This window comes from Diorhabda carinulata, chromosome 1 (genome assembly GCF_026250575.1).
Source record: "Diorhabda carinulata isolate Delta chromosome 1, icDioCari1.1, whole genome shotgun sequence".
NCBI lineage: Eukaryota > Metazoa > Arthropoda > Insecta > Coleoptera > Chrysomelidae > Diorhabda > Diorhabda carinulata.
This window is the reverse complement of record NC_079460.1, coordinates 14,024,125-14,039,760: the sequence shown is the minus strand read 5'-3', so window position 1 is coordinate 14,039,760 and position 15,636 is coordinate 14,024,125. Positions and strand designations below refer to the sequence as shown.

The window sequence follows — 15,636 nt, the reverse complement described above, 5'->3', positions numbered from 1 at the left end:
ATTGTGATTATTTTTTTATGTGAATAAGAATTTGGAGTATAGGTACGTCATTATTTTTTAATTGTTTGTTAGAATATTCTAAAGATGTCCACTTACCTATTTACATGAATGCTTTGATTCATTTGATTTGTTCCTTCATAAATTGATCTATTGAATAAATATTCTCTTAAAATAATGGACACGACGTATATAAAAATGTTAACAATTTATTTTCGGTAGAGACGTGGATATAAATATAGTAGATAATAGAGACAATACTGTCACTATCTATTACACCGTACAGGATGCTGGGGAATATACCATCAACATTAAGTTTGGAGGTCAGAATGTACCCGGAGGGTTCTACACGATAGTGGTGAGTGGTGTAAAGATTAACAAAAGTGATTCGTTAATTTGACACGGGCGTACCCACGAAGATTATATGGTGGAAACTTTCATCAAATAATAATTTTTAATCTATTTTATTGTATGTACTGTCTATTTCTCAGTTGTATAACCTTCTTCTAGAATATTCCTGTATGCGATAAACCTAACTTTCAAAGTATATTAAATTTTTTCCTTACCCCAAAACCTTCACTATTGTACCATTAAATCTGAAATCTTTATTCTTTGCCATGTTTTATTTCATAACATGCGTTCCTTGTTATATTTTTTCAACGCACTTAAATTATATAAGACTATGAATATTTCATTCTGTAAGAGAATATTATTATTTCTCTCCTATTAAATTAAACTCAAAATTATAAGGTTAGTGGATTGAGCTTATCCTTTTTTTCTTTCTCACTGGGTACGCTTGTGTTATTTCAAAAGTTCTGCTTAAAGCTAAAAATAATCTTACTACCGCTCTCGCTTTTCTTAGTTTTTGTGTTAAATGTCGGTTCCAGTTTGAAATGATAGTGACTTTAATATTTAATTGTATCTAAAAATACAAAATCGAAATAGAATCCTCTGCTGTTTCTTGAGACTAATATTTCAACTGTATTGTGACAGTTTACGTAGTTAACCAAAACTCAAAGAAAATGGTCTATAAAATCTTTAATATACATATAAACGTTATTATCATGGGACCGTGGCAAATAAATACCAAAGTATATATGTATTCCAAGATTTCGCATAAGTACGTATTTATCATCAAGAAATTAATTACGAGAATTGTGGTGAAATACATTTTTCACACAATTTTTAAACATCATTACTTTAGAAAGACAACCATCAAAACAACAAGACATAAATATTTATATTTATTTATATATTATCGTAATGTTATTTTTAATTGCTATTGATTACTCTATTTTCAATACTCGAGGTAAAAATACCTTTGCTTACAATGTTTCCCTCCTCCAATCTATTACTGTTGTGTCCATTACTCCTATTATTATTTTTCTTAATTATACTATTTATTACTACTACTCAATCTAGAATCCATATCCATTCCTTTCCTGTCGATTTGTCTTGATTCCTAACAGTGTTCGTTCCTAGTTTTTTGAATGTGATGTTTTTTTTTCTGCAGCTCCTCCTTACTTTCCTCTCATTTCCATGGTTTTCCGTTTATTATCAGCTTATGATGACCTAATTTCATCTGTTTACCTTTCTGCCTCTTTGCCTTCGCTCTTTATCTGATTTGTTTTTGAATTTTTAGCTCGTTCTTCGTAATGTTCTTCTATGTAGATTCTATCTGATAGTGTTTTTGATTTATTTTTGTTTTTCAATAGCTACTTCCTATTTTTTGGGCATTTCTATCATTATTCTTAAATTCAACACTTTTGTTGTGAAATTTTCGTTTATCCTGTCAAGTTTCATTCGTATTATTATCAGGGTTACATATGAAAATCATGAAATAAGTTATATAATGAACAATTAGAAACTATCACTATGCACAATTATGTTTTGAGGTAGAGGTTTATAATAGCTTTGATGAACTCAAATCTTTGTTGATATTTGTAAGGCAGGTGAGTGCTTCTTTATGTTTAGGCCTCAGATGGAATTATTGATATGTGGTGAAGGTGGAGTTGCAGGATAACTCTTCAAAAATATTGGATAATTGTATGTTAGTTTACTGTGTCTAATATGAAATTGTCTTATTATTGTAGCTTTTTTTCTACTTGAGAAAATCCAGGGGGGGTCAGAAGTTGTGAAAGAAAATAGGTTTTTGAATTGAATTGATTAGTTTCAAGCTAAATTGTGATTTATAGTGCGCCGTCAGAGGCTTCTTTCACATGGTGATCCACAGTTTCGTTTCCAGTTATTCTAGTGTGAGGTGGAAGTCAGATGAAAGATACTATACCATTACGAGCAGATAGAATTTGATAGCTGTCTTGTATGTGTTGAACTATTACATGGTCAGTGAAAATGGTTTTATGTAAATAAATGGGGATTAGAGAAACAGTGTGACTTCACAAGTACGCTGATTCGTGACTTATGTAAATAGTACATGAGGAATCGATTATAGAAATATTTTTGATTCAGACAGAAGAAGAACGTGGATTGAAGTTTCCAGATTTCAGTGGTAACCCGAGGTATAATTTTTATTTAATTTGCAGTTTTTGCTTTACTACCTATCGTAATACAAATACGTGTATTTTTTTTCGTCTTCGGGCTCAAATTGTTTCTCTTTCTCTACAAGCAATTCTTTTTACTCTTATTATTCCGCCTATTGTTCTATCATACATCTAGTTTACGTGTATTTCACAATCGGTTTGTATTGTTTGATTTTTCCTTTCTTTTTAATTTTCTCAATGTTTCTTTTACCCCAGTGTTTACTATGTATTTACATATCTCTCTTTGCATTTAGTGGTTTTCGTAGCTGTAAATAGATTCGTTTTGTTGCCATTAGTTCTGGCACCCACGTATTTCCGTTGCCGTCTCTAGTATTGTAAATTAAAATTTGCTCCACATTCTTTCTATTGATATACTTTTTATTTGATCTTGCCATATGTCAGAATATAGAACATCAAACATTAGATTGATTTGCTTTCTTATTTAATGTATATTATTTCAACTTGGAATTGTTTATTTTGTATTTGAAAACTTCTTAAAGTAAAAATATGAAAGTATTGTAAGTTATTCATGTTTTCAAGTCAGTTATAACCATAATTAATCGGTTACAGATCGTCCGTTTTTTATGTTAAATTATTCCGCTAGTTGATTATACTGATATATAGAACCTGTTGAGAATTGAATGAAATGATTTTAATTCTAAATCAAGTAATCATAATTGAATTCTTTATTTTAATTTCACACATGCTTATAATGTTCTCTTTTAAGTATCTAACAATATCCTAAACTTTATCTGAATTCAGTTTTAACATTATAATGACTTGTAACGAAATGTATCCAAATTTTAGCTCATTAATATTTGCGAGCTTAATTTATTTCAAATATGACATAATTGCAGAATTCCATCAAGGCGACGAGTAAACGAAACCTTTTTCAGTTATTATGATCCACAGAAGTAATTACATTTTCAAAATTATTCGTTCTTATCAAAAAGCCGATATAATCTTGGTCTTCGTTTTTACATTGTATGCTCTAGTATACAAGCCCAATAGTTATAATTGGAAATTTTCACAAAATGTCCATGAGAATTAAGTGACAAAATCTGTTTTTCACAGATGTGTGTTGCAATTTCTAAATGTGCATTGTTGCAGTTACTTAGTAAAAAAATAGGAGTAAATATAATCTTTATGTCTGTAGTCTCTATTTCTCTCTCTGTCATAAAATAGAAACTGGAGTTAAAACTCTAGGAATCGCTTTGGACAGCAAACTGGTGAAAATGAGTTATAGCGCTAAAGGGCTACGCTGGATGTACGTCACGATTGTTATAGGACGGTAGTCCCATATATCAAAGTAAGCCGTACGAGACACTTTATCACATACTGCGCAAGATTGAAAATTCTCTAAAATATCAGTAGTGTAAAAATAAAAACTAACTGAAACATACATACATAATAAAAGTTCCAGATTAGCAAATGTCTCAAGTCTTGAAGAAATGAATTTGTCCTTATCAATACAATAACTAATAGCTTCTGGGTAACGAATCAATTTGTAAAATTTTTCTGGATTTCGATATAACATATTACTAGAGTCGATTAATAACAAATTCTCTCATTACGGGAGTGATGGAGTAAGGCGAGAATAGGGTAGAGAAAGTTTTTTTTTTCATAGAACTTTGCTCCTACTCAACAATAATTAAAAGGTGACAAACTGACTTTCAAGACGATCGCACAAATGCACAAATTTTTTATAAATATGTACAGTAACCTCAATAATAAATTCATTTCATTCACCTTTACACACTATACTTGATTCCGACAGTGAATTTTTTAGTTCTTAGTTCTGAGACTTGAATGATCTATTTTATTCTGAAATCTAAATTTATTTTTTTGTATTGTTCTTCTGAGATTATAATATTTCTATATTCGCGATAAAAAATATTTGAGGCATTTTTCCAAAACTGTGAAAGAAATTTTAATAACCGTTCGTTTATATATACATGTGGGAGTGTGCTTCAAAGGAAACGGTATATCACTGCTACGATTTTCATGTGAGAAAGCGATCTCGTGTTTCTACTTCACATAACATCCAAAATATTTGGCTAGACAAGTTTGTCACAGGATCTGTCGCCCGGCCAGTTCAATCTCCCCTCTTCTCTATCTAAAATCCAGCTAAAATTTGAGACGTAAAATTTATTTTTCAAATGAACATTTTGTATTAAAAATAGATTTTAGACATATAAACTGTATCTCGTATGTATACCTTGAACTTTATGAGGAAATTTATCCTAGCCCCTTCGAACACGACTGTAATTTTTCTAAATTTTTTTCTTAAAATTAAATATTTTGGCGATGTTAATCGGAAACTACCGAATGCCAGTTTCTTCTGTTCTGGCACCCACCAAGTTTCAAAATTTTAGATCTATGTTAATTTAATTGTTTCAGTCTTGTGAATACTGCTGGATAGAATTTGTAAGGTACGTTTTCATTGATAAAGAAACGTGTATTAGCGGGAATTGTGTTAAGAAATTTATAAAAGTGTAATGTGTTACATGTGTTTGTGTACCTAGCTAATGAAAATATAAAATCTTCCTTTATATTAATTTGAGCTGCGATTATTTTTAAGTTCATTTCTCGCTGATTTTACGCCAATGATAAATACTTTTAATAAAAATGTCAAATCGGTTAACACTCTAAAAATTACCATTATAGTATTATTAAATATTGAAGTTTTTTAATGAAGAAAGATATGTCGTTTAAAATCATTTCGTTTCAATTTTAGATTTTATATTGTTTGGACAACCTATTGTGACTATTAGATATGCTGTTGTGATTCGTTCTTATTTACCTAAAAACCAAACAATTGAAATCAATTTCTTTTCTATTGAACTAAATAAGTTTATTCAAAATTTGAACAAATACAGATAATCACTTTACTATTTAAATTTCAGTGAAATTATATATTTAAACATTTTTGAATACTAAAAAATAAAAAGCAAATCGCTTTTTTGAAGATTAGTGCGATGTTGGAAGTTTGATTCATTAAAACAAGGTCCATAAAATTTACTAATAAAACAAATGAATGAAACAAGTATCCAAAAAATATTTCAAGTATCAGCCAAATAATCCTTGACGTAAATTGTATTGATAAATTACAGTTTAAAATGAAATTAAATTTGTGTTTCTTTTAACTCAAGATTAGCTAGTTGTTAACTTCGCATTTAATGTCCAACACATTCCTAACTCTATTTTTCTAAGCCCATTTGGAAATTGAGTTATTTTCTTAGTAATTTTGTTAAGAATTTGGTAGTTCTTACATTTCAATTGAACTATTTCAAACTAACATTATACAATGAATTTTAATTTAAATTTATTAATAACAAATACTATTAATTAATATAAATTTTCCTGTTTGATCAGAATTAGTTCTACATACATTTTTCTATTTTCAGAAGTAAATTATTCTCATATCATTAAACATCAAAAATACCATTGTCAACATGTCATGCCAAATAGGCAGACAATTTCATGTTGTGTAAGTACTACGTTCTCTCAACTATACCAATAATTTTTTCTATCACTAGTGAAGTAATTGCAACTCTATAGAGATTGTGGAAGCAAAATCCAAAGAAAAGTAATGAATAGTGTCACCATGAGTTTATCACGAGTTATTGTTTGAGCGTCACAACATTCAATGATTTCAAATTTTGAAATGAAACCAGGGAATACTGTTACTGTTTTCATTGATATTTTAGAAGAAAATTTATTCGTAATTTTTGCTGAATTCTCTAAGTTTTGACTAGTTTCATTTGTTTGTGTGGTGTTTGCATTTGATAGTCCTCTAAGAACATGCCAAGAGCTGAGTATCGTCAATTGAGGAACTTTAAGGGGTGTCCTTAAGAGGTTTAATTGTTGTCCTCTATGATGCAAGTTTTTCGGAAATCGCTGGATATTTGAACAAGAACTTCGCTATCGTTATTGGATGTTGAGAGATCTTAGTCTTCTAATACAGTAACTTTATGTGATTCAATAATTATGAAGACTAAATACTAACTAGGTACATTCAAGTAATAATCAAGTTTGAATAATTTGAATAATAAATAACTCCGTTCTCTTACACTATATCTCTGATCGAACATCTTTTACTTATCCGTTCATCATAGATAGAAAAGATATGTATGTATTATGTCAGTGATTTCTGCCTTCCGCCAAATGGTTCGTCGAATTTTTATGTTTTGATGTTGTTAACATCCCGGTTTCAACTCAGATCTGCTTGGTTACAAGAATCAACACGATTCTACATTCTACCCGACTATACAACATATATATATATATATATATATAATTTTTCAATAACTATTAATAAGGATAATAATATACTAGTTACTGTTTGATAATAAGTCGCAGTAAGAATATAGTATGCAAGTTCGATATCCTTCACGGCTACTCAAAACTCAAATAATATACTATTTAACAAGTCTTTTTTCTTATCAAATATCTTTTTTTGGAAACTACCATCGACAACATGGTTGAAGGTACCAACTAATCTCAACTGAAGTATTATTTTTTTCTTAATTTAATTTTCGTTGGAAATATTTTATCGTATTTTCGCTCAGTGTGAGTTTAGAACAGTTTTGTCAAAAATTCAACCATTAAAATTGGAGATGAAAATTTCAACTCAGTGCCAAAAAGTATAGTTTATTGCTGTTCATTTTCACATCAAAAATATATTTTCCACGCCATGATCCGATGTATCCAAAATAAGTATATCCTTACGCTTTGTTGAGATTGACACCACTTGAAATATACCCGGTATCATGTTTTCTTAAAAAATTTAGCAAAATTGTACTATTTATGAGGTGTGATAAAAAAATAGTATATAGTATATAGTTTATATAACAGTTATTACTTATGTTTCATCTATTTCAATTAGTATGTCTCATAGCCTCACGTGTTAATATTAGTATTTACAAGTTTGAACCTATTCTCTCTACTACAGCCGCAGTGGTGAGATCGTGTTTGAAATGTCTGTTACAAAACATGGCTGTTGTGATGATAATCTAGTACATGTTAACTAGAGATAAGTGATTTAAAAATGGCATTAAAAGGCGCATCATTCGAAATCCAGCATCAAAGTCTTGGTTACTGTAAGCTCAGAAATTAATAAGGGATTACTGGAATGATTGCGAGGAAATAGACATGAAAAAGAGAGAAAGAGAAATTCTTGTTGTTCCATGAAGGATATTTGTTATTATACATTGAATTCGCTTGTTTCTTCATAAATAAATTAATAAAATTATCCTCCAACCTTTCACGGTCTCTTTATAATATGGATTTTGTTCCACATTTGTAATTTTCTACTTGTACTCTACGTCAGTTTCTCCAAAAGTACACTGGCTTTCGAGCATTGCACATCTATTTACCTTCAACGTGAAAACTAATCAAATTAAATTTAAATTGATAGTGGGCGTTTCATACTCCATTTAACGCAGCAACTCGTATTTGCATATTGTCAAGTTCTTGATATTTTATTGAGGAGTGCTCTTCCATTCGTCGTAGGCTAAGTTCACGCATCAACCCGCTAGATTAATTAGACGAAAAATTACTGGTTTAATAGGGTTCATATCGCATGACATTGCCGGTAAGTCAAATCTTACAAAATTTCTATCTACCAACACTTCCCGTACTGCTTTGGTGCCAAACAGATTTAAGACATAAAAAACAAATGAATTTTGAAGGTAATGTCGGCCAAGTATTTCTCCTGATATGTATTATAATTCTGCTCTTTGAGGGTACCTTAATTGAATATACTGTTTATACTACCTCTACACCAGCACTCACACTTCATTCTCCGACGCGCGTTTCGATAACCAAGTTTAACTGTTTACTTTCAGTCTCTAACGACGATAACTTGGTTATCGAAATGCTGGTCAGACAATGGAATTGTGAGTGTTAAGGTGATGGTAGCGTAAACAGTGTATTGAATATGAATATCACCAACGGTTCCAGAAATTCCAATTTAGTTAAGTGTGCATTATACTTCCCCAGAATTTTTCCGTTTCACTCCGAAAATGTGCTATTGTTCTGTACTACTGCTAATATATCCGCCAAATCTTCGTTCATTTGAGCTGGGGTCAATTCTTTTAAATCGAATAATAACTGGACTTTGCTCTATATGATACATTTTGATATTGAAATGTGACCCCCTCCAATACAGCTTTCAATTGCAGGCACTCCCCAATAGGCACCTAAATTAAGTCTATACATAATAGCTGACAATATTTTAATACGAATGCAGTATGTTTAAAAAATTTTTTGTTTGCCTTTTTTGTTGTATTTACTTGCTATAAAAAGCAACATTTATTAGCAGCATGAAGAGTTTGGTATACTTCAAAAATGAAAATATCAGAGAATCCTGTGTATTCCCTGTGAATATCAGTTTTCTCAAATTGTTAAAAAAATTTAAATTATTATGGATAGTTTGTATTGAACTAAGTGATTGAAAATAAATAGTTCTGAAATCGAATACTATAAGTCGCAACGTATTTTGAACTACTTTGAACTCTCCGAAAACCAAACAGATGTCGACCTTTAACCCTATTATTTTTGTTTTGCAATTTCGGGGAGAATTGCATAACCTATAAACCAATTTCCCAATTTCTTGAGCCTTATTCTTATAAGGAATTTGTTTCCTCACTCATATACTGCATTCGGCTATATACATCTTCTGATGACTATGACTAATCGGTATCGTTCGGTTCGTTTTCGGTTGTATAAATTTTTGAACTCCCTGAGGAATATCTCTTTGCTCCGTATCCTGAAAGAGAGCTCTTAGATTTGTTTTCACTTCTAACGTTTGATGCTTATCAACTAGCAACTTTATACGACAGTTGTTGATATTGATGTGTTGTGTGTTGTTTTTGTATTTACGAAAGTTCAATTCGAAAACTGAAAAAAGCAGTAGCTTTAATTTGTGTGTTTGCAGAAGATTTCTTTTTGAAAATGAAGAAGTGGAAGTACATCAGAAGAGTATAAATTATACTGAATAGGTTATCGCAATACTTACTTGAAACCGTTTATCATTTTCGAATGAATTCGGAAACATTGTTTTTTGGTTGTAAATATGTATAATGTTCGTCATACATTTGGTCATCAAGAAACAGATTTACCCAGTGCACAATTATGCTTTGGTGGTATGCAAATAAGCATTTGAAAAGTCAATTATTGTAGTTTCATACTTCATTAATTACTGTTCTGCCTGCTAACTTCAATTATTTTAGGTTTAGTTTTTTTCATTGTTCGTTTACTATTCGGCAATTATCACGATCAGTCTAAAAAACCCATGTTCGCTCTTTGCTCGTTCTGTTCTACGAACAACATTACCGAACGCAACTATTGAGTCGAATATGAACAATAAACGATTTGGTCAGTTCTAATCTCGACATTTTCTGTCTCTGTGTATCAAAAGCCATACAGCAATCGGTTCTAGAATAAATAATAAATTTTCGTGATGTAAATGGATATTTTTTAATAGCATATGCAATAGAATATACTTCTATTAAGAGTGAAAGTGATACAGTTGTAATAAAAACACATATTTTTCAAATTTAGTTGTCAAATTGATAATTTTTCCTAAATTTTCATTTATGTACTGAAATATTAAGTTTTGAGTTAGATTGCACACCCCCTGAGATGATCGAGCTATCTGAAAATGCAATAAATTGTTACCGACTAAATCGTTTCGAATTTCGAAAGCTGCATTAGTCAGTGTTAGAAAATGAAGTGAAATTGGAAAGATCAAATATGAACAAGTGAAATATATAAATAACAATAGTATGGACTATCCTAAAGTATACTATCCACTTTTGGGCTAAAATTTATTTTCTACTCACAATAGAGAAACAAATGTTTTATGATTGCTACTCTTTTGTATTTCAATTCAATCTCCACAATTTTGTTTAGTCCTGAAACATCAATTAATTTTTGATGAATAGCTTTCAAAACATTATATTTTTATATATAGCTACTCAACAAATGTTGTTTACACCTACAGATCAATCACCTTGCTGTCAACAGTTTACATTTAACCTGGTGCTGTTTGAAACCAACACATCTTTGTAATGTCATAGATAACATATTTAGCAATTAAGTCATTTGCTTAGTGCCAACAATATGTTGGAAAAAGATAAGCAGTAGAGATTTAATTGGAACGTAATTCAAGTCAGGCAAATATTTATCTCCGTTTTATAAATGAATAGTACAAACAAATATAAAAATATTACAATCAGAATTTATTGATAAAAATAATCAGAACTCTGTCCACTACGAAAGTGTGGACAAAGGAAATTACTATTAAAAAAATGATTAGAAGAATATGGCAGATGAGGAACTAAATCGACATGCGGTTCAGCTAAAATTTTCTGCTATAATAGCGGACGAATAGGTGACGTATTTTCATGACGGAATAAATTCTTTGTTTCGACAAATGCGGTCGTTTTTTCTTAAATTCGACATCAAAATATGTCATCAAATCGCTATTGTATTGAACAGTTAACGTTTTTCCTTTTTTAATTTACATATTCAAACATTAGTTTGAGTTTTCAAAGTGAGCAAGCTTCTGGGCATCATTAAACAATTCCAAACAGCTTTTTGTACATAGTTTTTTATATAAAATATGGTATACTCGTTCAGTTGAAATATTTACTTCATTATGAATTTCACATACTTTTATTTGACGGGAGCTTAGTAAAACACGGTCTTATAAAGAAATTGCACTAAATGAAGGTTTCGGACGTTCGGCATCATTCGTGCTCATATGGCTACTTTTTAAATCATGTATAGGCCTCTTTGCGTTACTTTTCATCATTTCTATTAATTATCTATCCACACAGGAAAATAATATTTGATTAACACTCGAACTTCTCTATATTTACTCAACAATAAAAACAATTTTCTTTATATAAATTTATAAGTATTAAAACTTATCCGTCTGTAAGATTTATCTGAAAGTTTCACATATGACATAGATGCTTAGAGGAAACTAACCCTGTAATCACAGCGAAAACGTTTCCAACATCAGAAAAGTTACTGTTTCGTCAAACCATCCTCGTGTGAACGCTCGTCCAGTTTTCTTCAAAGGATGCCTACTTCTTGATAATTCACTTTGGGGTTCTTAAGTGAGACATCATCATTTTCTTATTATAATTTTATATATTTATTGATGCAATGTTAAAAGGGTTTTTTATATATTTATACAATTGTCCAACATGCTTCTAAAACTTTACTGATATTACAAAATAAGTACTGTATTACTTAGTGGCAATTTGTAAAAAGTTTTTTGTCACTGTAGTTGACTAGTCATTTAGGTACTAGGTTTACTAAGAGGTAATCTAATAATTTTTTATTGGCTTGAAATATTCACTATCAATACTTATATTTTCCATTCAAATGTTTGATTTTGGAACATATTTTTCTGCATCGAATCAATTAACATAAAATTCAACGTAACCACATAACTTTACTATAAAAATCTTTTTTAAAGATAATAACATACAATTAACTTAGAAATAAAAAAACCTGCAGAATAATGTTCATTTCAATTTTTGGTAGAACTAACCTCGTGCGATTAACTTTGTTGAAACGATTTTTTTTATTTCCAAACTACTTGGAATGCGCTTGCTGTAAGCTTTGGCTAAATTGTGAAACATTCTAACGTTTTCCTCAAAATGTGTTCGTTGATAGGTTCTGTTATAATATTTCTTGAGTCGCACACTGTCGTACACGATGTGAGAAGATCCCAAGCTACAGAAATGTACGACTGACAGGTGCGCTTTCTTAAATAAACTTAGCTACCGAATATCTCATCTAGGCACATTTTTACTAATAATAAATAACTTTTTTACATGAATTACAGATTATCAAGTTTTCCTATAATTCTGGGTGTTAGAAGATTTGTTAGATCTGCATGTGTATATTTATATCACATATTTTGTACGTTGTATTTATGTATAAGCTAGAAATTTCTTCTAAAAATTCTTTTTGATGCCTTGTTATTTTTACATTATAGTCCAGTTATATTAGGGGCTTCGTTTCGGAATAAGAGACAATTCATTGAGAACTTGGACCTTCATTTTGGCATTCTAAAAATTCTCTTGATAGCCTACTTAAATCTTCTGTACAGTCTCAAGATTAAAGATTAAATAATTGTTTTTTACAAATATCTCGTTTTATATGGCTTTGATGATATTTACATTCATTACATATATAATAAGGTATGAAATTATTCACAATTTTAATCTACTAGATTGTTTTATACGTTAAAAATTAATTTTGAAATGGCAGGGAACGCATAACGGCCAATAGAATGCAAGGTCAGCTGCGTCATTATATAATGCACCGTAAATCTTGTAGTATATAGTACTTATATAGTAATAAAAACTTTATATTTTGTATGTAGTGATATATTGGGTTTAATATTATTTATAATTATTATTAATCAAATATATATTTCTGCAAATTAAACTTTCCTGGTATAAATCGAAAAACATAAGTTAATTTACTTCTTTCTCATCGTTGTATACCAAAGTCATTCTTAGGATTTTTGTCATCAAGAATAATAGCTTTGAAATTTTTAGAAATTTTAAGTTCTAGAATATTGATTTTATTTTAATTAAGATTGGGAAACCAACAATATATGAAGAATGAAGACTGAAAAACCAAAAGGCATCTGGACACGATAAGATTGCAAAAGAAATAATCAACTCACAAGCGAAAAACTAAAAAATATCTGGGGGATCGGAGCAATCTTACCAATACATAACAAAGAGTATTATAGACATAGCAAGAATTATCGTAGACTTTTGTTACTAATACTGTATACGAATAAGTATACGAATAAATTTTAGATATGAGACTAAATAGCAAATAGAAAATATTCTACTGAAACCGCAGAGTAATTTCATTGAGGATAGAAGTATTCAGGATCGCATATTCACATTACAGTATAACTTTGAAAGAATATGTATATATATATATATATATATATATATATATATATATATATATGTGTGTGTATATAGATATGACTTGAACCTGTGATTAAAACAATTGAAAAACAACTGTTAGATGGTTTGGACACATTTGCGTGCAAAGAGGATTTGGCAAGATAAAGAAATGGAAAAGAAAGAAACCTATATACCCTGTATAATTTCAATAAATTAATTTTCTAATTCGATATCCACCTTAAAAATATTTTTGGACGTTTCAAATATTTTTTAGAGTGTACGGGTTAAGTATCATAAAACAGAATGTAAATAAACTCTATTTTTGAACTGTGATCTTAAAATAGAGAGATTATTGGTCTCTCCGAGTTTGTAGGGACACTGGCTATTGATAATCAAAGTGACAAATAGGATTTCAAAATAAAATTTCTATGAATCATGGAGTGTGACATTCGGGAATGGGTGCGATTAAGAGGACAATTTTCTTAACTAGAATTTTGATTATCGAATTTGTTAAATACTCAACTTTTATTTATTTGACCATTTGCTGAATCTATTTAAAGAATGGCAATTTAATCATTGACACCGCTATTTCGAACAGTAAACTTTTCCAGTAATTGTAAGGAATGTTCATTATTGTTTTATACATTTATTCGTGTTGTTGAAATAGATGTAGATGTTATTCTACTTATTTGCACTAACATATACTCAATACCTTCGAATGTATAAATTTAAGAAAAAAATTGTGTATTTCAATATAGAATTTGGACGAACTATTGAAAACGATATTGAAAAATCACACGCGTTAGTTAAAATGCATCCAGACCAAAATGGTACTCATAATTTTCTCAAATTAAGTACACAGGAGTCGCTTCATAATATGAATCTTTTCTTAAGTAATTTATATATAAAACAATTTTTGAATCATTCATCATAAAATTGGGTTATCCTGAATATTTCGTTGTATTCTTTCCTGTGTTTGGGTGTCATTTTCAGGAAGCAAGAAACGAATTTCTAATTCAGTTCTTTTCCGTCTCTCCAAATTATTGGAAAATCATAAAATATCTTACTTCATAATCATGACATTTTACAGGTGTTTATGTCGACAAATACAACTGAACAAATGAAAAGTTATAGTTTATCACATACTATTATAACTAATAATTAAAAACTCCTTAACGAAATCTAAACAATAAATTACTGAAGACCATTAACCGTCTTTACACTTACAAATAGTTGGCATGGATCTCTATTTAATCTCCTATATTTCTATCAGCATCGAAAGCAAAAACACTTTACTGTAATAAAGAGTAAAATTTTTCATTTTTGTAAACAACTCAAATTAACTATAATCATACAGGCATATATATATATATATATATATATATATATATATATATATATATATATATATATATATATATATATATATATATACATACATAAATTTCCGAGCTTTCGAATACTTATGTATTCATCATCAGGGACAGAATGTCAGTCCCCAATCATGAATATATGGAATTGATAATTTCCTATTGTAGTTCAGTAGTTTCGATCCTCATATACAATTCACTATAGAAAGAGAGAATGCTGAAAGATCCTTACCTTTTCTTGAAACCAAATTTAATAGAAACAAAGATAATAAAATTTCAATTCACTGGAAGATATATGAATTATCATCTATATCACAAACGTAACCCTAAGATTAATTCAATCAACCAGATGAAAAACAGAGTCCATAAAATTTTGAATCGAATGTTTTATGAAAAGAAGATATTCTTCGAACAACGTAATATTAACATACCGTTCAGTCAAATCCTCAGTATTAAAATGAAAGAAAACACCAACTAATAAAGTGATTAAAGTAGTTTGTGAAATTTCCTGTTATAATTCTAATAAAAGATACATTGGTTTGCCTAAAACGTCACACACCAATCGAATAATCTCCCACAAAAGTGATAGCAAATTATATCTCGATAAATGTTTTTTAGCATAACATGTTTTCTACGAAAGTCATTCTATGAATTATGAACCTGCCAAAGTTTTGACAATTGAGAATAACTATAAAAAACACCTATTTTTTGAAACAATATATATTGCTCAGAATAATTGTATTGATAATGAAAACTGATTTGAATAACCTG

At 29.6% G+C, this 15,636-nt stretch overlaps 1 protein-coding gene across 4 annotated transcripts in view; it reads left to right on the top strand.

Annotated features, from left to right (window-relative positions):
* Window positions 1-15,636, top strand: part of LOC130892795 (filamin-A) — a 115,639-nt gene that overhangs the window by 71,769 nt on the left and 28,234 nt on the right. For 2 of the 4 annotated variants that reach the window (XM_057798424.1, XM_057798479.1), the window contains one exon: window positions 220-355. The exons of 1 other annotated variant lie outside the window; for it this stretch is intronic. In XM_057798424.1, coding sequence (XP_057654407.1) covers window positions 220-355 — 136 coding nt within the window. Of the gene's footprint in view, window positions 1-219; window positions 356-4,791; window positions 4,970-15,636 lie in introns of those variants that run through there. One more of the 4 variants, XM_057798470.1, reaches the window with a different exon arrangement.